General features: G+C 44.2%; 1 protein-coding gene and 1 long non-coding RNA gene across 4 annotated transcripts in view; one reads left to right on the forward strand and one right to left on the reverse strand.

The window, feature by feature from the left end:
• Positions 1 to 4,169: 4,169 nt before the first annotated feature.
• LOC117067385 lies at positions 4,170 to 13,448 on the reverse strand. Its single transcript, XR_004430719.1, has 3 exons — positions 13,131 to 13,448; positions 12,145 to 12,228; positions 4,170 to 4,412 (listed from the first exon to the last, which is right to left on the reverse strand). It is a non-coding gene; the product is annotated as an uncharacterized LOC117067385 (long non-coding RNA).
• Positions 13,449 to 15,078: 1,630 nt separating this feature from the next.
• WIPI1 (WD repeat domain, phosphoinositide interacting 1) overlaps positions 15,079 to 20,284 on the forward strand; it is a 39,038-nt gene continuing 33,832 nt past the window's right edge. The window contains exons 1-2 of one of the 3 annotated variants that reach the window (XM_033183874.1): positions 15,079 to 15,278; positions 19,724 to 19,806. In XM_033183874.1, the coding sequence (XP_033039765.1) occupies positions 15,199 to 15,278; positions 19,724 to 19,806 (163 nt within the window). In that variant the 5' untranslated portion in view covers positions 15,079 to 15,198. The remainder of the gene's footprint in view (positions 15,279 to 19,723; positions 19,807 to 20,284) is intronic. The other 2 variants (XM_033183873.1, XM_033183875.1) reach the window with 2 other exon arrangements.

Below are 20,284 nucleotides of genomic sequence, written 5' to 3' on the forward strand. Positions count from 1 at the left end.
CAAGAAAGTACTACAGGGACATCCCTGGCGAAGACTTTCGCCGTCTCCCTGTAATCCCCTCTCATGGCCCCAACTCAGGCAGAGAGGGAGACGGAATGGAAAGGAGGAGGAGGGGAAAGAATAGAGGGGCTTAGCAGTTTTGAATTGGCAGTGAGAGTGACGTTTTGGTGTTACACATGGCTGAACGGTTCTGCTCTCTGCAAAGTTAGGGTTTCTGTCCATACCACACACATCAAGCTCTATGTCTGGGGGAGGAGGAGATTATGGTTACAGAGAAACAAGCTGCCTTCTGCTTGTCCCTCTACTGAATTCACAAAAGCAACCAGTTACCAGTGCATATTAATATACACATTTTTTTTTTTTTTTTTTTTTTTTTGAGACGGAGTCTCGCTCTGTCGCCCAGGCTGGAGTGCAGTGGCCGGATCTCAGCTCACTGCAAGCTCCGCCTCCGGGTTTACGCCATTCTCTCGCCTCAGCCTCCCGAGTAGCTGGGACTACAGGCGCCCGCCATCTCGCCCGGCTAATTTTTTGTATTTTTTTAGTAGAGACGGGGTTTCACCGTATTAGCCAGGATGGTCTCGATCTCCTGACCTCGTGATCCGCCCGTCTCGGCCTCCCAAAGTGCTGGGATTACAGGCTTGAGCCACCGCGCCCGGCCAAATATACACATTTTAAATAAAAATGACAGTATACTGTAGAACTTGAGCCATCTTATTTTTTTCCGTCTTAGAGACAGTTCTATTTCAGTACCAATAGAGCTGCTTTGTTCTTTTTAATGACTGCATAGTATTGCATCCACAAGTGTGTTGCAGTTAATGCAACCACCCTGTCCCCTCCTGATGGACATTTAGCTGTCTTTCAGTGTCCTGCTGTAGGTGTATTACTTTTCAAATCGGGGGAAAAAAAGCATTGACTTTTTTTTTTTTTTTTTTTGAGACGGAGTCTCGCTCTGCCGCCCAGGCTGGGTGCAGTGGCCAGATCTCAGCTCACTGCAAGCTCCGCCTCCCGGGTTCAGGCCATTCTCCTGCCTCAGCCTCCGGAGTAGCTGGGACTACAGGCGCCCGCCATCTCGCCCGGCTAATTTTTTGTATTTTTTTAGTAGAGACGGGGTTTCACCGTATTAGCCAGGATGGTCTCGATCTCCTGACCTCGTGATCCGCCCGTCTCGGCCTCCCAAAGTGCTGGGATTACAGGCTTGAGCCACCGCGCCCGGCCAAATACACACATTTTAAATAAAAATGACAGTATACTGTAGAACTTGAGCCATCTTATTTTTTTCCGTCTTAGAGACAGTTCTATTTCAGTACCAATAGAGCTGCTTTGTTCTTTTTAATGACTGCATAGTATTGCATCCACAAGTGTGTTGCAGTTAATGCAACCACCCTGTCCCCTCCTGATGGACATTTAGCTGTCTTCAGTGTCCTGCTGTAGGTGTATTACTTTTCAAATCGGGGGAAAAAAAGCATTGACTTTTTTTTTTTTTTTTTGAGACGGAGTCTCGCTGTGCCGCCCAGGCTGGGTGCAGTGGCCAGATCTCAGCTCACTGCAAGCTCCGCCTCCCGGGTTCAGGCCATTCTCCTGCCTCAGCCTCCGGAGTAGCTGGACTACAGGCGCCCGCCACCTCGCCCGGCTAGTTTTTTGTATTATTTAGTAGAGACGGGGTTTCACCGTATTAGCCAGGATGGTCTCGATCTCCTGACCTCGTGATCCGCCCATCTCGGCCTCCCAAAGTGCTGGGATTACAAGCTTGAGCCACCGCGCCCGGCCAGCATTGACTTTTTAAATTTGCACATCACTAGAAGAAAAAAAGGAGTTACATTTTTTATTCATTTATGCAAAACAATAAGGCTAATTTGTATATTGAACTCTTCATTGTTTCTGAGTTTTTCCCTCCCATGTTGTGGTAATGTAGAATTTAATGGTCAAAAAGGCCACGCTTTTGTAGGAAATGAGATTTGGTCGTGGCAGTCACCTCTCTATTACTTATTAGCTTGGCAATCTTTCATACATTATTTTGGTTTTCTGAGCCTCCTTTTCTTTGTCTATGAAATGGAGCTGATAATTCCTGCCTGGAAATGTTGGGATAAGAATAATCTTTGGAAAATATAGAGCACACAGTGCATGCTCCACAAAGGCACATGTTTTTATTGTTGTATTTGTTTGTATGTGGATGTGTCTGTATAAAAGCAACAAATTACTAACCTTTGGTTTGTTTTTCCATCACCCCTTCCTCGCTATGCATCTTGGTCACCTTTGGCAAACTTGAGGAATGCAAATGTGTTCTAATATTAAGCTAAGCAAAGGATATCGAAGAGAAAATTAGTGCTTAAAGAGAATGTAGTTCAAAGACAAAGAAAAATATTCCTCTCCACTGATATCAATCTTTGGTTCTCAATGTGCTTCGGCAATCCCTGGGTTTACCCAAGACTCTCTTGGGGTATCTGTGAAGTCAAAACTATTTGCAAAATTATCTAAGATGGGCCGGGCACAGTGGCTCACACCTGTAATCCCAGCACTTTGGGAGGCCAAAGTGGGTGGATCATGCAGTCAAGAGTTTGAGACCAGTCTGACCAACATGGTGAAACCCTGCCTCTACTAAAAATACAAAAATTAGCTGGGTGTGATGGCACGCTCCTGTAATCCCAGCTATTAGGAGGCTGAGGCAGGAAATCACTTGAACCCGAGAGGTGGAGGTTGCAGTGAGCCAAGATTACGCAACTGCACTCCAGCCTGAGTGACAGAGTGAGAGCCCGTCTCAAAAAAAGAAAGAAAGAAAGAAAGAAAGAAATCTAAGATGTTATTCACCTTTTTTTACTCACATTCTCTCGCAGGTGCACAGAGGGGTTTTTCAAAGGCTACATGATGTTGTGATATCATGACACATTGAATACAAAAGCAGATATAAGAATTCAGCTGTCTTCTATTATACCAGACATTAAAGAGATATGCAAAAATAAAAAACAATGCCTCTGTCCTCCCTGTTTTTTTGTATGCTTGGGGGAATAAAAAATAATATTAATGTTAACATGTAATGGGTTTATTATTACTTTAGTGTATTAATAAATATTTTAAATTCTCAGTTTTAATTTCTATTTCACTAGGTAATGATAGATATAATCATACAAACAAAAGTTCTTTGGGGTCCTTAATACTTTTTAACAGTGTAAACAGCATCCAAAAGCTTGAGAGCCACTAATACAGTTAATTGGCATTTGTCAATAATGCTAGTTAAATCAGGACAACATCCTTACTCAAGAGAGGAAAAAAAAAAAAGGACATTCATGATGGAAACTTTTGTATGATATTTAAGCAACTGACTCTGTAAGCCAGTCAGCCAACAAACATTTCATGAGCACCTACACATGGGGGCATTGCTCTAGGTGCTGGGACAAGACATATGGGGCCCCATCCTCATGGAACTTACCTTTTAGATGGAGGAGACAGATAGTAAACATGTAAACCAAGAAATCACAAGATAATTTCAGTTTTGATAACTGTTTTGGGGGAAATACATAGGCTAATGTGATAAAAAAAAAAATTCCTGGGGGTAGAAGAAATTGAGCTATGTGGTTGTGGGAAATTTTACACTTCAAAAGGACTTAAGAATCTATACTATGTTCATGGATTGGAAGAACAGGAGAAAAAAACTGGCCTACCTTGAAAACAGACAATGCATAAAATGGTGCAAAATGAGTGATTCCTGTTTTGGTGTGGGATAAATCTCTTTTGTAAAAAAAATGACTCTCTCAACATTCCCTGGGAGTCACTGAAGCAGGACGCTTTCAATTGTTCAGGAGAAAGAGATCCCATCAGGAATGCCAGCGGAAGTGGGTGTTGATGTTCCCTGGGATGAAAGTCAGAGGCATATGGAGCATTCCAGAGTTTGAGGTCAGACAAGGGTCACTTACAGATAAAGGCTGACTTAAACCCCCATCGGTGGAACGGATCCCTGGAGAGGAAGTGAGCTGAGAACCTAGGAATGGGCCACTTTAAATATTTTGAGATATGTCTTGTCTGCTTGATGTTTTTCCTAACAGCTTGTAAATAGTCTCTGGAACTGACCTTTCATGAAAAATTAGAAACCCACCAAAGGACATTTCTAACCTCAGAGAAATAACAAAAAGTCCAATCTGTACCCTCTTTAGATATTCAGCAGTGAAAACATTCGGTCATGTTTTTGGAAAGCAAGCTAGCTTTTTTATTCCTTGTGCGTATTTGCAATCAATAAGGAGAATAGGAGATCATGGACATAATAGGTACCAAAATAAACTGGTGCATTCAGCTTTAGCCAGTGAGTATTTGCCAGTTCACATTTCCATTTATAACAGAGGTTCTCACTCATCAGCAATGTGTGGTTTAGAGCTGCTGCAGCCGACTCAGCTCACAAGCTAGCCTCTTTTCTGATAGTGTTCCTAAAATTAAATGAATATTCAAAACGTCAAACCAGGACATTTCATTCTAGTTCTTCACCAACTGACACATTTTCCATTATAGCCTGCCTCCTCTCACAGCTTCAGCTACTACATCTTCCCCCAATTACTCCCGGATCTCTCTGTCAATCCCACATATCTACCCTTAGCCCCAGATACAGATATCAAATACCTCCTAGACATGCCCTCTTTGATGTCACACAGGATTTTGCTTACAGCCAAAGGGACCAAAGTTTCTGGTCCTCAGTGTTTATTTTTCTGTATCATCTGCATGATTAGCCCCACTCTCCATCCTAACAAGGACCTCCATCACAGCCTGGGTGACATGGCAAAAACATCATCTCTCTAAAAAAAAAAAAAAAAGTGTGTGTGTGTGTGTGTGTGTGTGTATACATAAAAATTAGTTGGGCATGGCAGTATGTGCCTGTGGTCCCAGCTACTTGTGGAGGCTGAGGTGGGAGAATCAGTTGAGCCTGGGAAGGTCAACATTGCGGTGAGCCATGATGGCTCCACTGCACTCCAGCCTGGGTGACACAGCAAGATCGTGTCTCCAAAAAACAAACAAACAAAGAAAGAAAAACAAACAAACAACAACAACAAACCCTGCATAGTAGAGATCCCTGGCGAAAGCTAAGCAGCTAAGTTTGCAAGCAATCATATCCCAGTGTACCTAAAGAGCTGGTGGTATATCAAGAGGTTTTAGCTAGGAGAATGAAAGATAAGATTGGAAAGAACAGGCCAGGAAGGAAAGCCTGGAATCTGCTTCAGATATCGAGTTCTTGACACGGCCCCATGAACTCTCATTTGAATTTCACGAAGAGAGAGCTCTGGGTTGAAACTTATTGTCCAGGTGTCAAGAGTGGGACCCAGAATGAGCACAGGGGTCTTGAGAATATAGTAGGGCTTTGACTCATTGAGAATGCTGGGGCATCGAGCACTAGTTAGATGTCCCAAGGGTTTGCAGTTTGCAGGCATCTCATAAAACTTTAGTGTTCATGACACCCACAGGATGGCTATAATAATTTGGAAAACAAAAACAAAAAACAGCAAGTGTTGGCAATGACATGGAGAAATTGGAGTCCCTGTATGCTGCTACGGGAATGTAAAATGGTTCAGCTGCTATGAAAATCATTTTTGTATTTCCTCAAAAAGTTAGACATAGAATTACTAGGTGACCCAGCAATTCCACTCCTAGGAGTTCAGAGCATTCTCAAGAGAATTGAAAACAGGTACCAAATAAGTACGTGTACGCACATGTTCATAATATTCACAACAGCCAGAAGATGGGAACAACCCAAATGTCCCTCAGCTGATACATGAATAAAATTGTGATACGTATATTCAAAGGAATACTATTCAGCCATAAGAAGAAATGAAATGCTGACGCACGCTACAACATGGATGAACCTTGAAAACATTCTGCTAAGTGAAAGCCAGACACAAAAGGCCACATGTTGTGTAATTCCATTTATATGAAATATTCAGAATAGATAAATCCATAGAAACAGAAAGCTGACTGGTGGTTGCCAAGGGCTTGGAGAGGAGGGATGAGTAGTACCTGCTTAAGGGGTACAGGGTTTTCTTTCGGAGTGATGGAAATGTTTTGGAACTAGATAACAGAGGTGGATGCACAACATTGTGAACGCACTAGATGTCACTGCATCGTTCACTTAAAAATGGTTAATTTTATGTGAATTTCACTTCAATAAAAAATGACAGTATAATTCTCCACATTAACATAGGAGAAAACATGATTGGGCACGGTGGCTCACGATTGTAATCCCAGCACTTTGGGAGGCCAAGGAGGGCGGATCCTTTGAGGCCAGGAGGTCGAGACAAGCCTGGTTAACATGGCAAAACCCCGTCTCTACTAAAAATACAAAAATGAGCCGGGTGTGGTGGCAGGTGTCTGTAGTCCCAGCTGCTCGGGAGGCAGAAGCACGAGAATCGCTTGAACCTGGGAGGCAGAGGTTGCAGTGAGCCGAGATCGCACCACTGCACTCCAGAGTCTCACTCTGTCTCAAAAAAAAAAAAAAAAGAGAGAGAGAGAGAGAGAGTGAGAAAACGTAAATAATCATTTCAATACAAGCAGAAAGGGTGTATACTGGGGGAAAAAACATTTCTGTGTTGTTACAGTAGACTCCAGCAGGTGGCAGCAATGAGGCATCAATCACAAGAGCCTTCCTCAGCAGAAACAAACATCCCTACGCGCAACGCCTAAAAGGCCAGGTCCCTGCAGGTGCGAGGTGTCTCTGGGGGCTTCCCAGTAATTAATAGGAAGGGCTTTGGAGGGAGCTGAATGTTCTATAAAAGGTAGAAGAAGCCGATGAAATTTGGGTAACTGATAACACAGGCCCATTTGCACGCAGAAGCCAGTAAGGTCAGAGGAAACCCAAGTTACACTGACAACCAGTCTCCATGCTGACCTGCCTCTCCCTGTTCCCTCATCTAATAGGCCACTGAGTCCTATACATTCTACCTCCACCCGCAGCAAGCACCTAAGTTCCGGTGTCTGACTCGGACTGACACACCAGCCTGTCACCTGGTCTCTGCCCCTATCACCCACCCCTCCCCAATATCATCTCTACTGCTGCTGCAGGGAGCTTTCTAAGATGCAAGTCTGCTTTTGTGAATCACCATTGCCTATACACTCACTACAGCTCAAGAAAGCTGAGACAGGCCGGGCGCGGTGGCTCGCGCCTGTAATCCCAGCACTTTGATAGGTCCGGGCGGGTGGATCACCTAAGGTCAGGAGTTCGAGATCAGCCTGGCCAACATGGTGAAACCCTATCTCTATAAATAAATAAATAAATAAATAAATAAATAAATAAGCTGGGCGTGGTCGCGCACGCCTGTAACCCCAACTACTCTGGAGATTGAGGCAAGAGAATTGCTTGAACCCCAGAGGCGAAGGTTGCAGTGAGCTAAGGTCTCACACCTACTCTCCAGCCTCGGCAACAGAGTGAGACTCCATCTAAAAAAACAATAATAATAATAGAAAGCAGAGACAATGTCTTTTGTTTTGCCCAGAACCAATCTGGTCTGTCTTCAGACATCTGTGCATTGCCTGAGAAAGTCCAAGGAGGCTCCTGGCAGGAGGGAAGAGTATTAAATCCTCACCAAGCCAAGAGGTCCCATAGTACAAATGTTCAGCCAAAAATGTTAGCAGCAGAAGGGACCAGAGAGACAAGGAGCAACTTATAAAAATAAGCTGGCCGGGCACAGTGGCTCACGCCTGTAATCCCAGCACTCTGGGAAGCCGAGGTGGGCGGATCACGAGGTCAAGAGATCCAGACCATCCTAGCTAACACGGTGAAACCCCATTTCTACTAAAAATACAAAAAAATTAGCCAGGCATGGTGGCGGTCGCCTGTAGTACCAGCTACTCAGGAGGCTAAGGCAGGAGAATGGCATGAACCCGGGAGATGGAGCTTGCAGTGAGCCGAGATCGCACCACTGCACTCCAGCCTGGGTGACAGAGTGAGACTCCATCTAAAAAAAAAAAAAAAAACCAAAAAAAAAGAAAAAAAACCCCACACTTCCCCACCCTTTTCATTCTTAAGATGCTGTTCTCAATTGGTACACAAGACAGTTTTGGGGGAGATGCAATGTCTTATCTTTAGACTCAGAATTTCATAATAGGAAATAATCATTTTGTCCAGCTGTTCTTACAACTTGTTCTACGAAACGCTGGGCTCTGATAACAGGTAAAGTATAAGAGGAATGAATCTTGTCAATGTTACTAATTTTTTTTTCTTTTTCTTTTTGAGATAGAGTCTCACTTTGTCGCCCAGGCAGGAGTGCAGTGTGCAGTGGCGTGATCTCGGCTCACTGCAACCTCCACCTCCCGGGTTCAAGTGATTCTCCTGCCTCAGCCTCCTGAGTAGCTGGTTCTACAGGCGCACGCCGCCACTTCCTGCTAATCACCTTGTGATCCATCCGCCTTGGCAATGTTAGTTTTATTAACTTCCTGCAGCAAGAGGGTGTGCACGTCAAGTGAACCATGAGGCAGCTCAGTAAGAGGCTGTGGGAAAGGGCTTTTTTGCCGGGTTTGTGTTAAGTGATGCTAGGGAGGGAAAGGTAGAAGAAACAGGAATCAGGTCAGGAATAGGTGTGTCGTGAGGCAGGGTGTTTTCCTCTTTGGGTGTCTCAGAAATTTTTGTTCAGCAAGTGGAGAAATCGAGTGGGTCTAGGAGAGGCTTTGATAAGAAAGGATTAGATATGCCAGTGTCAGTAATTTTGCAGCTATGGTGTGGCCTTGGGTTAAACACAGTTTTTGCCTGGCCTTGTGCTGGCCTTGTTTATGACTGTCGGGAATGTTCCAGTCTGCTTATCCGAGCTGATTTCCATTTTCTCAGGTTCCCACATGTAGTGGGTGTTCCTGGAAGAAAGGGATCTATCTTTAAATAAGCTTGGAAAGTACTTGGGAAACAATGTTAAATAAACATAATGCTGGGCTTTCTGGAGACTTGAACCTGCTAAAGCGAATTGTGAATCTCCCAAGACACCTTCAATTTATTTTCAGCACAGCTGCCTGTGTCGAATTCCAATGTAAGTCAGAACTTCCAGCGATTTCTCGGGTCACTCTGACCTTTTTACCTATAGTTCTCCCCACTCTTCTCCCTACTCCAGTGGCCCTGCCTCCTCGCTGCTCTTTGAGCCTTTCCCCCCATAACTGCATCATCTGCTCCCTTTTCTTCCAGACGTCTTGTTCATATGGAAATTTTCAGTGGGGCCTTCCCTTCCCACCCTATGCAAAATCTCTCCTCCTCACACTCCACACTCCCAAACACGCTTTCACTACTGTGAAAGCACTTATCACCATCTAGGAACTATACATCTCATTTTTCTTGTTGACGGTCTCTCTACCCAGGTGGGCAGGGGTTTTTATTTATTTTGGACAGTGTCATATCCCTAGAACCTGGAGCCATGGCTGGCACACAACAGGCAAACGATAAAAATTGGTCAGATGAATGAATAGATGAATGAATGATTATACAAACTCCTTCCAAACTTCTCCTTCTTCAGAGGGAGTGGTGAGGGAGGCTTCTGTGTTTTCCATTTATAGACAGTAAAGAGGTTTTGGAAGAATACACAGGCAGCCTCAGAGACTTCTCTTTTGGGGCTTTCAGACCGGCTACCCATATCTTATCACTCAAGCCAGTTTTTCCTGAGGTGTCCACCCAACCATCCTAGAACTAATTCATGCAGACCGCTAGATGGCACTGTTCACCAAGAATCTCGGGATTCTTAGCCTCGCCCCTCTCACCTCCACCCCAAAGCCTTTGAATCCACCTTCTTCTCAGGGTTGACTGATTCTAAAAAATGGTTGCCACTCCCTACACCACCGCTAGACTAGAAAGAAACCTAAAGTAGTACAGCACTTCCCAACAAGCCATGCCCAGCCAGGAGCACAGGCTAACCCTCTGGGAGCAAAGGTCGTTTTTGAGTATTTCTAGACGTACCCTTGGTAAATGTAGGCAAAGTGTTGGTGCCCTTTGAAGAGCTGCAGGACTCCACACTCTCCCCCTTGTACTTAGCCTGTGACCCTCTTGGCATAATTCGGCCTCTATCTCTTCACCGCTTGCTCCTCTGTCCCTTCATAGGATGAAGCACAGGTTAAGATGCCAATTCTATTTCCAGCCTTGAGCCAAAGGAGTCCGAGAGACAGCGTGGACTGGCAACCTGGGCACGCAGTGGAAGGGACAGAATACAACCACACTTGCATCAAAAACTGTGCTAGGGCCTTTGGCAACTTACTCAACAGTCTCCACTTCGGCATATGCAGCTGCCTGATGGGGATAAACATTCCTACACCAGATAGGTGTGGTTAGTGTTAAATGAGAAGATGGATGACGCTCCAAACCAAGCTTTCTATAAAGCTTGGTTTTCTATTTTCAGATATCGCCTATAATTAAACTCTAAAATTTAAGGCAGGGTGATCGGCTGACCTGCTGAACCCGTCTCTGTATTCTCGACCAATCTGAAGATGCCTCAGTGAACAAACACACCCTGATTGAACCTCTCTGCACTGGCATGAGTAATAGACTCTCAGCTCAAAGAACATTAGCAAAAGCACTCATAGAGAGCAACTGTCTTCGTGATCATCAGCCAATCAGCAAGCATTTATTGAGAACCTGTGATTCACCTTGCTGTTTCAGGAAGGTTATTCTGGAGGCAACATAAGACGGGTGAGGGGAGAGAATGAAGATTAAGACATCAATTCACTCTTTCATGAAATAACATTTTTCCCGACTTTTGGGAAGGAATATATAAGTCAAGGAATATTAGAAGTGTTGTTAGTTTTTGCTCCCTGTCTCTCCCCTTTTCATCAATAAATCCAGAAATAATGGTTCCATTTGGGGGACAAGGGCACATGATGGGGACCTTCATTCCCTGCAGCCATGCTATCTCACACGAACTGTCTATAATTAGAAACAAAAACCCAGTTGCACCTGCTGCTCAGCCAGATCTCTGGCTGGGGCTTCCTGCTTGCCAATCAGATCCATCATCTCCTTTCCCAGAAATCACCCCACAGCCCAACCCCTCCTCTTCTACCCTGGCACCATAGGGCTGACTCCTTGAACTTCCTCCACGTACTGACACATCGCCCTTCCCTCCCTCTCCCTCTTGGCTCCATTGTCCCAAGGCCCTTCCTACTTTATCCTTTCTCAAAAGGCCACATAACCCATTAGGGTTCAACTCATTCTCAGTTCATGTTCTGAGTATTGCCCCATCGCAGAAAAGAAAAAGGAGATTATTTCCTGTAACTTGGTTTTATAAAAATAGAATGGACTTTATAAAAAGAAGAACAGAAGAGGAGCAGTGTTTGTTCACCTAGTAGTTACTCTAATTATAGATGGTTGGGTGCCATGAGTGACCATATGGGGTGACAGGAGTGTTGCATCAGACAGGACGTCTCATTTCCACCTTCCCCTGTGAAAGCCCTGTGCATGCCCTAATCAGCATTTTAGAATTACAACCTGATTGTTACACAAATAAGAAGTCTCTCTATTAGATGAATTGTGGCCTGCAATTTTGTATTACCAAACATGTTTTTAATTCCCAGAGCCCAGCTTTATTCTCCCAGATTTTGCTAACTGGTCAGTAACTTATGAGTACGTTTTCCTAGGAATAATGGAGATTTTTCTTGTTTGTTTGTTTTGTTTTTCAGGGAAAAAATAGACATTTAGGAATTTCAGTCGAAAGAGAAAAAGCCAAAATCTTGTTCCCATTGGAACAAAGCATTGTTTGCCGCCCCACCTACCCCATTACCTTTTGCTGATGTTATTTAGTAGTGAAATTGCTGTTGCAAGAACTTGTAAGAATTAGGATGCTCGTAAGCCCAACATTCAAATCAAGAATGTCCTCTCCCACAGAAACCAGAACTAGAATGTTAAAAAAGAAAAACCAGTCTGACATTAAATGGATTCAGCACCTCTTAAGTTCTTTATAACCTTGTCCTTGGCTTTTTATATGAATGGACTTCTGGGAAATTTTTTGAGGGTGGAGCTCTTCAAAGTGGCTGCTTACACCTCTAACAAAAATCACAAACCAGCCCTCCGCAAACCACGTCCAGCTAGCTGATGTATTCAGTTTGGCTCACAAGGTACTTTTTGAAAACAAGAATTAGTTTTCATCATTTTTTAAATTTACCTACAAATACAGGTTTTTAATGAAATAGGCATAGATTTATATAAAAATATAGACTTACGTATTGTCTTGGGAAAAACGAAGTCAGATGAGGCAGCCCTGGGATGTTATTTCCACATGGCTGGTGGCATAATGGACCACTAGCCTGGAAAGAAACATATAAGGGGGAACGTTCACAGGAAGTCGTTGAGGCTGGGAAGGTGACCATTTTTCTCCCATGGCCATATCTCTACATCCAAACCTTAATTCCAGTAAGCATGTAGTTCTGCTGCTAATGAAAAGTGTCTGAAATGCAATAAATCCTCCTCATTACTTGACTGAAGATCTAGTTTCTAAAAGCAACTCAACGGGCTTCCCCTTCCCAACCATGAAACCAGCTTTGACTCTTCCCTCTTCTTCCCTGCCCCTCCCCCTTCCCCATTAGTCGCCATGCCTGTCATTTAGTCCCTCAAGACTCTACTGAGAATAAAGTAGCCACCAGCTACATGAACACTTAAAATGTGGCTCATGTGAACTGAGATATGCTGTAAGTAAAAAATACACACTAGATTTTCAATATTTAGTTGTAAAAACATTAAAATCTGAGGCCAGGCACGGTGGCTCACACCTGTAATCCCAGCACTTTGGGAGGCCGAGGCGGGTGGATCATGAGGTCAGGAGTTTGAGACCAGCCTGGCCAATATGGTGAAATCTCGTCTGTACTAAAAATACAAAAATTAGCTGGGCATGGTGGCGGGTACCTGTAGTCCCAGCTGCTCAGGAGACTAAGGAAAGAGAATGGCTTGAACCCTCCTGTAGCCTGTAGTCTCAGCTGCTCAGGAGGCTGAGGCAGGAGAATCGCTTGGACCCGAGAGGCAGAGGTTGCAGTGAGCCTGGTGACAGAGCGAGACTCTGTCTCAAAAAAAAAAAAAAGAAAGAAAGAAAATTAAAACCTGAATTAACTGATTAGTAACTTTATATTGATTATCTTTACCTTGAAATGATGTTTTGGATATATTAGAGTAAATAAATGATATTATTCAAATTAATTTGCCTATTTCTTTTTACCTTCTTAAATGTATCTTCTAGAAAATTGAAATTTACATATAGAGTTCACATTTGGGGCTCATTTTATCCATTGGTCAGCATTGCCTGAAAACAGCTCCATGATTTGGTCTAATTTTCTGGCCTTGTTTTCATCACTTTAGCCTAGTCTCTCCTGTCCCTTTACTTCCAGAATTTCGCATTAGTCCCCTAAAGACTTCTAGGTCTTTTCCCACTTCTAATTTGTTCTGCACACCCTGGCCAACTTTATCTGACAAAGACACTGCTTTTATCACGAAACACTCCTGCTCAAAAACTAACACCAGCTCCCACATCTACCCCATGAAGTCCAAACTCTTAATAACAAACTGATAATAACAGCTTACACTTTAAAAACTTTATGGTACACTTCATGTAATTCTCCAAACAATTTAGCACCTAGCATGGCGGGGGGGGGGGGGGGTGGGGGGGGGGGGGGGGGGTGGGGGGGGGGGGGGGGGGGGGGGGGGGGGGCACCTTTGATCTGAGAGGTTACAAAAATGGCACAAAGTATCTAAACAGCAGTTCCATTCACTTCTGAGAGTTTATACAACACCTCTCACAATCAGCCAAAGAGCAATAACATCTCTGAGTCTATGAGCTGAACTATTTTTTACATCAGTGGAGTGAAAAAAATAATAAAGTTGAGAAAAGAAACTGTTACATTTGCATCTCAGAAAACACAAACCGGAAATCCAACCAGAAAGGTTTAGGTGAAATAGTGCCCTTTGCTCATCTATTCTAGGTCCAAGATTAAAAATACACATATATATATATATATATATATGGCTTTGTCATAAACTAGGTATTAAAAGTAGGAAATGGGAAAAATCACAATTACTTTTGCACCAACCTAATAAATTTGAATTATGCTGATTTGAGACACTGTCATACAACAATAATTAAAATATTATCTCAAAATTTGAAAACGATGAATTAAAAATCCATCAGCAATTATACAATGCAAAGCTGGCAGAGCGCCTGATTCATAAATCGTATTGACAATAATTCCACATGGAAACATGTACAGTACTTAGCTTGAAAAAAGAGATCCTTTGTCAAGGTTTATCTCGAATTATGTGAGTTTTGAATTGTGCTACGTCTTCCAGACGTTACCCCTTTCATAAACTACACTGCCCTACACACACTTTCATTTTTTTTTCAGCTACGGATCGGATAGGTCTTGCCAAATAACTGTTTAGCAGTTATTTAGTGCACAGGAGGTCTTGAAAGCAGACAAATACACATTCTACCATTTATTGTTACTTTAGACAAATTGTGTAGCTTTGGAGATTCAGTTGCCTCCTCTGTATATTGAGCACAATCATATTTTCCACACAAGTTTTATAAGAATTCAACAAGATGACATACATAATATGGCGCTTGGCAAGTAGTGAGGGTTCTCAATCGCTCCGCAACGGATAAGACAACCTGCTATCTCTCTGGCTGAGGCAGCCCCATTTCAGGAGCTTCTCTCAACGCAGCTTGAGGACTCTACAAAAGGGTGGGGCTTTGGAGTCTAACGCTCTCTGCTAAACTCCGTAAGTTTAATAGGCAGAGCTACACATGTCAAGGGGTCTGGGCGGGGCGGGAACTAGCGCGTCCTCCTGTCCCCCTTGCGGCGGCCCCGACGCAGTTGCCGGACTGAAACCAGCAGGTCTGGCTCCAGCCGCATTCATTCTTCCCTCTCCCTCCCAGCTGGGCGGCTCCGGCAATGAAAACACCACCACGTGGGCCTGCTGCCTTTGCGTCCCGCGCTTTTGTCCAATGGAAAGCTGCGTTACGAAGCCAGGGGCGGGCCGCCAGGGTGGGTCCGCCCACAGCCGTCACGGATTGGCCAAGGAGGCGGTGTCCGCCCTGTCAGGTGCTCTGGTCCTCGGGACCCGCTCGTGAGGCAAGGAGGGGCGGAGCGAAGCCGGGGACGGGGCGGGGACGGGGCGGGGACGGGGCGGGACAGGACCGGCGACCCGGCCCGTGGAGCCGGCGCGGGCGGGCGGGCTGCTGAGGTGGCTGTCGCCGGCTCCGAGCTGCGGCTTCCCGGGCCGAGCCCCCGATGGAGGCCGAGGCCGCGGACGCTCCCCCGGGTGGGGTCGAGTCGGCGCTCAGCTGCTTCTCTTTCAACCAGGACTGCACGTAAGTCGCGACGCGGCCCCTGCCAGGGAGGTAGGGGACAGAGTGTCAGGACCCAGGGGTGTCGTCCTGAGCGCAGCTTGTGACCGCGCCTCGAGGCAGCCTCGGCGGGAGGGCCGGTGGCTGCTTCGCACGCGTTGGATCTTGTTATCCCCTTACGCCTGCAGTGGGGTTTGCCCCACCCCACCCCACTCCCAGTGTCCTCCGAGAGCCAGAAGGTTGGGCCAAGGGTGAGAGCAGGGAGTTCGCAAAGGGAGTGGTGGGGCTGCGGGGGCCACGAAATATGGGGGGAGCAGGGCGGTGGGAAAGCCAGTGACCAAAGTGGGTGTCTGGGGAAGAGAGACGGTGGCCAAACCAAAAGATGAGAAAGGAGAGGAAGTTGCAAGTTGATCCAGGACTCTGTAGTTGGGGCCCAGGAAGATGAGAGAACTGGAAAAACTTTCCCATTTGTCCTTGAGCATCTCAACGTGGCATCTGGGCAGGGCCTCCAGCGAAGAGGCAGCCTATCCCTGCGGCCAGGCCAGCCCCTGCCCCATCCCCAGCGCAGGGCATCGTGCCTGCCTGCTCTGGATGGAAGAAACCTTTGGATTTCTTTGGCTGTTTTCACATCGCCCACCCAGCCAGGCAGGATCTCGTTCTTGGAGTCCAAGACTCTTCCCGGGCGCAGACTGCTTTCTCTCCAGGAAACCGGAGCTCCACCCTGTTGTTTTTGAGTGGATTTTTAATGTTTTACTTTGATGTTCACATTTGGGCTTTGGGAGGGAGCTGGGACTTGAAGTGTGTTTCAGGCTCTGCAGGATTCTGTGACTTAGAGGCAAACGCGTGTTTCCTTCCCTATTTTCATGGAAGTCAGCCCTGGGGACCATATGGAATCATCTTTTTGGAATGTGCACCCAGAGCATCAGGCGGGGATGACCGATTCCCAGTTTCCCACTTCCTGCTGTACCAGTTTTTGTGCCTTGGCTGCTGGTGACTGAGCTATGCTAATATTGATCCTTCAGTAGTGTAATTAAGGCCATTATGTACCATTAGCCACCCTGGCTTCCATTCCCTTTGTGTTTCTGTTTTAAAACACCCGGTGCTGAACAATATGCCTTTGTTTGAAAAAAACATATGTGTAATCATGTAATCGAGTAGCTCTACAGCTTGGTTATTTGAGTGACTTTCAAGTTTTTCTTGACCACAATCCGCAATAAGAAATACATATTGCAACATCACCCAATACCCATAACACATACACTATTCACAAAATATCATGTGCACATTTTCTATGTCTTTTTTTTCTAAGCTGGTTGTGACTCACTGAATTGCGTTTTAGGATCCACTCATGAGTTGAGACCTGCCGTTTATAAAAATGCTGGTATAGATAAAATCCTGATGTTTTGTAAGAAACATTTTGCAAGAGGGCATGGCTGTTGAAATGCCTGGGTGATGTTTTCCTTCCCAATTGAACACAAGTTAAGAAGGGGGGTTAGTTTGCTTATAAGTAGTAAATGTTCTAAATTCTGCTTTGTAACATTATTAGATTTGAAAAAAAAAGGGTGTTAATTTATATTCTAGTCATTAAATAATGCAAAGTCTCAGCTTTCTACAGCAATTGAATGTTATTATCAAAACTGTAGGGTGCTTTGAAAGTTAATTTCCTTACTCCCTACTGTTAGTTTTATTTTCTTGGATGGAGGCTCTGCTGGGCAGCTTTGCCTTGCCTATAAATAAAAGTTCCTGTCACAGTCAGTTGCTTTGAGCCACAGAGGGTATGACACTGGATTTTAAAATAAGTCAAGCCCCTTACTGAATATATTTAGGTGTATTGCCATGTCTTTTTCTATAAATGCAGGCTGAATTTGGGATCCAGTATTTCAAAGAAGGTAGGTGAAAACGGCAAACCCTTACCAGTCCCCTATGCTTACACTTCGTGCTTGGTACCATACTATACACTTTGGGTACTTTTTTTTTTTTTTTTTTTGACAGAGTCTTGCTTTGTCACCCAGGCTGGAGTGCAGTGGTTGTGATCTTGGCTCAGTGCTGCCTCTGCCTCCCAGAGTTCAAGCGATTCTCCTGTCTCAGCCTCCCAAGTACCTAGGATTACAAACGTGTACCACCACACCCAGCTAATTTTTTGTTTTTTTTAGTAGAGACGGAATTTTGCCCTATTGCCCAGGTTGGTCTCGAACTACTGACCTCAAGTGATCCACCCACCTCAGCCTCCCAAAATGCTGGGATTACAGGTGTGACCCACTGTGCCCAGCCTACTTTGGGTACATTTTAAATTTGATTAGTGATAAATATTGTCCCCAGCTCTGTTTCCATGAGTGGTGATTAGAATTTTGTTTCTACAGGAAGACTTTATGGATGAAATAAGGTCTAAGTCTAAATTTCTTGATTCAGAGTCTTTCGTGGCCATTGATCAATCATCTAAAACATCACATAAAACATCACTCTGCGATTTTCTCATATGTAGAATTCTTCTGGTCCAGGACCAGGGCTTATGTTTGAAAATTACTTTAAATTGCTGCCACTTTGCATTAATGTTATAAGACTCTAGTTACAGTATTTCTTTCCTTACTTGCAAACTTTACAAACCTCAATTTGCAGCTAAACACATCTATATTTATGTGAAAAAGTTTATGTGAAGAAAGTTTAAAAACAATAATCACCACAAAATACATTTTGAAGTTTTAAGATACTCTGGGCTTACTTTTCCAGTTGCTGTTTGGTATCATGAATACCTCAATCTAGGTACTAAATGCCAGTTCTAAGTGCACAGCTGCAAATGTCTAACCCACCAGTTTAGCTACTTAGCAGGTTGGAGGGCTGCGAGCCGTCACCAGCTTCCTTGTGGATTAAAAGTTTACTGTAGTTGCCCTATCCCTGTGTCCCGGGGAAGAACAAGTGTTTGGGTAGGGAAAAAAAAATTCCAGGGAAAATCATGTGACCATCTCTTTTTTAGGCTAGTGAAACAAGAGCCTTGGCCATCCAGGCTTGTAGTAGTAAGTTGCTTATTTTAGTATATGCTTTCCTGTAAATAGTGAACCTCACCTTGGCTTCCACAGAAACATACTGCTGTGAGTGTGCTCCAGGTCAGATTCTGTTCATCACTTAGGTGCGGAGGGTACAGCTGGAAAGAGCTGGTTGGGGATTCCCAGCTGCTGAACAAAGTTGACTTTGATGTTTACTTTCAACACAAGGCCAAGAAAATCTGGATTCATGTCCTATCTTTCTGTCCTCATTGAAAAATGAAAAATTAAGAAAACCAGATTTTTTTAAAAGGCACTTTGTCCCAGATAAATGTTTAGTTTTTATTTTGTTTGTTGGTTGGTTGTGATGATTGCTTTGTAGGACATAGTAGAAAGCAGAGTTCTCCAACTTTGGCTGCTTATTAGAGTACTTGAACTTAAAAGAAAATCCAGTTAAACTTCCCAGCTGAGTTTAATGTACATCCAGGTGTGAGAGCTACTAGTATAAAGTATTGGGACATTTTTCTGGAAACTGATGAAAGGAAGAATCTATTAAATTTTACCTACTAATGACCTACTATGCCTACTGTGAAAGTGTTTCTTAGGCCAGGTGCGGTGGCTCACACCTGTAATCTCAGCACTTTGGGAGGCGGAGGCAGGTGGATTATTGAGACCAGGAGTTTGAGATCAGCCTAGTCAACATGGTGAAACTCTGTCTCTACTAAAAATACAAAAATTAGCCAGGCGTGGTGGTGCATACCTGTGATCCTCACTGCTCGGGAGGCTGAGGCAGAAGAATTGCTTGAACCCAGGAGGCAGAGGTTGTAGTGAGCCGTGATGGTGCCACTGCATTCCAGCCCGGGTGACAGAGTGAGACTCCATCTCAAAAAAAGAAAGGAAGAGAGAAAGCAAGAGAGAGAGAGAGAGAAAGGAAGAAAGAGGAAGGAAGGAAGGAAGAAGGAAGGAAGGAAGGAAGGAAGGAAGGAAGGAAGTGAGGGAGGGAGGAAGGAAGGGAGAAAGGAAGGGAGTATTTCTTCTTATAAGCAACAAACCAAGTTATGAAGGAAAGAAGAAACGATTTATCTGGTAAAGTGCCTCTCAGACAACAAGAAGACCCCTTCGTTGTGTTGGAGGTAGAGCTTTGAGCTATTATGAATATTCTTAAACATTCCATTTTCCTATTATCTGCCCAGTTGGAAAAATATGTCTGGTAGCTTTGACATTTTGTTGGATGACAGAACTCATGCCATTTCATGTCCCTTGACCATTTCACTTTTTTTTTTAAGTTGCCTTTGACTTTTTTTTCTTTTCTTTGACTCTTCCTGCCTGTCAAGGCATGCTTACCATTTAGGAAGTTATCAAGGATCTAAGCTCCTGCAGATGCTTGTTTACCTGTACCCCTGAGACTAGGGGGCAAAAGGTATCTATTTTCAGACAGATCTGTTGTTAGAATGCCTGTCGCCATTCCCATGCTGTCATTATCTTCCACAGATCCCTAGCAATTGGAGCTAAAGCCGGGTATAAGCTGTTTTCTCTGAGTTCTGTGGAGCAGCTGGATCAAGTCCACGGAAGCAGTAAGTGTGTGAGTGAGAGAGCCCAGGGATCTGCAGGAGAACCAGAGCCTCCTTCTAGGCTTTAATCTGAGGTGCCACCAAGCAGCCTATTTTTCCCTTCCTTAACCGTCAAACTTAGGGAAGTCAAGATTTTTCAGATTTAAATATAAATCATTGCCACCACTTGCTTTAAAACCACAAGCACTTAGTAAGATCTGGCAACAGTTTAAGTAACATTTTCTTTTTATATGAATAAATTATTTGTGTGAAATCATATTATTGAGACTTTTTCACATGCTTATATGCAGTCATTAATTTTTATCATTGTCAAACCTAAAGGACACTCGTGACATTTTCTTTTCTTTCTTCTCTCTCTTTTTTTTTTTTTTTTTTTTGAGACGGAGTCTTGCTCTGTCACCAGGCTGGAGTGCAGTGGCACAATCTTGGCTCACTGCAACCTCCACCTCCTGGGTTCAAGTGATTCTCTTGCCTCAGCCTC

This window comes from Trachypithecus francoisi, unplaced genomic scaffold, assembly GCF_009764315.1.
Source record: "Trachypithecus francoisi isolate TF-2019V2 unplaced genomic scaffold, Tfra_2.0 Lachesis_group20, whole genome shotgun sequence".
Classification (NCBI taxonomy): Eukaryota; Metazoa; Chordata; class Mammalia; order Primates; family Cercopithecidae; genus Trachypithecus; species Trachypithecus francoisi.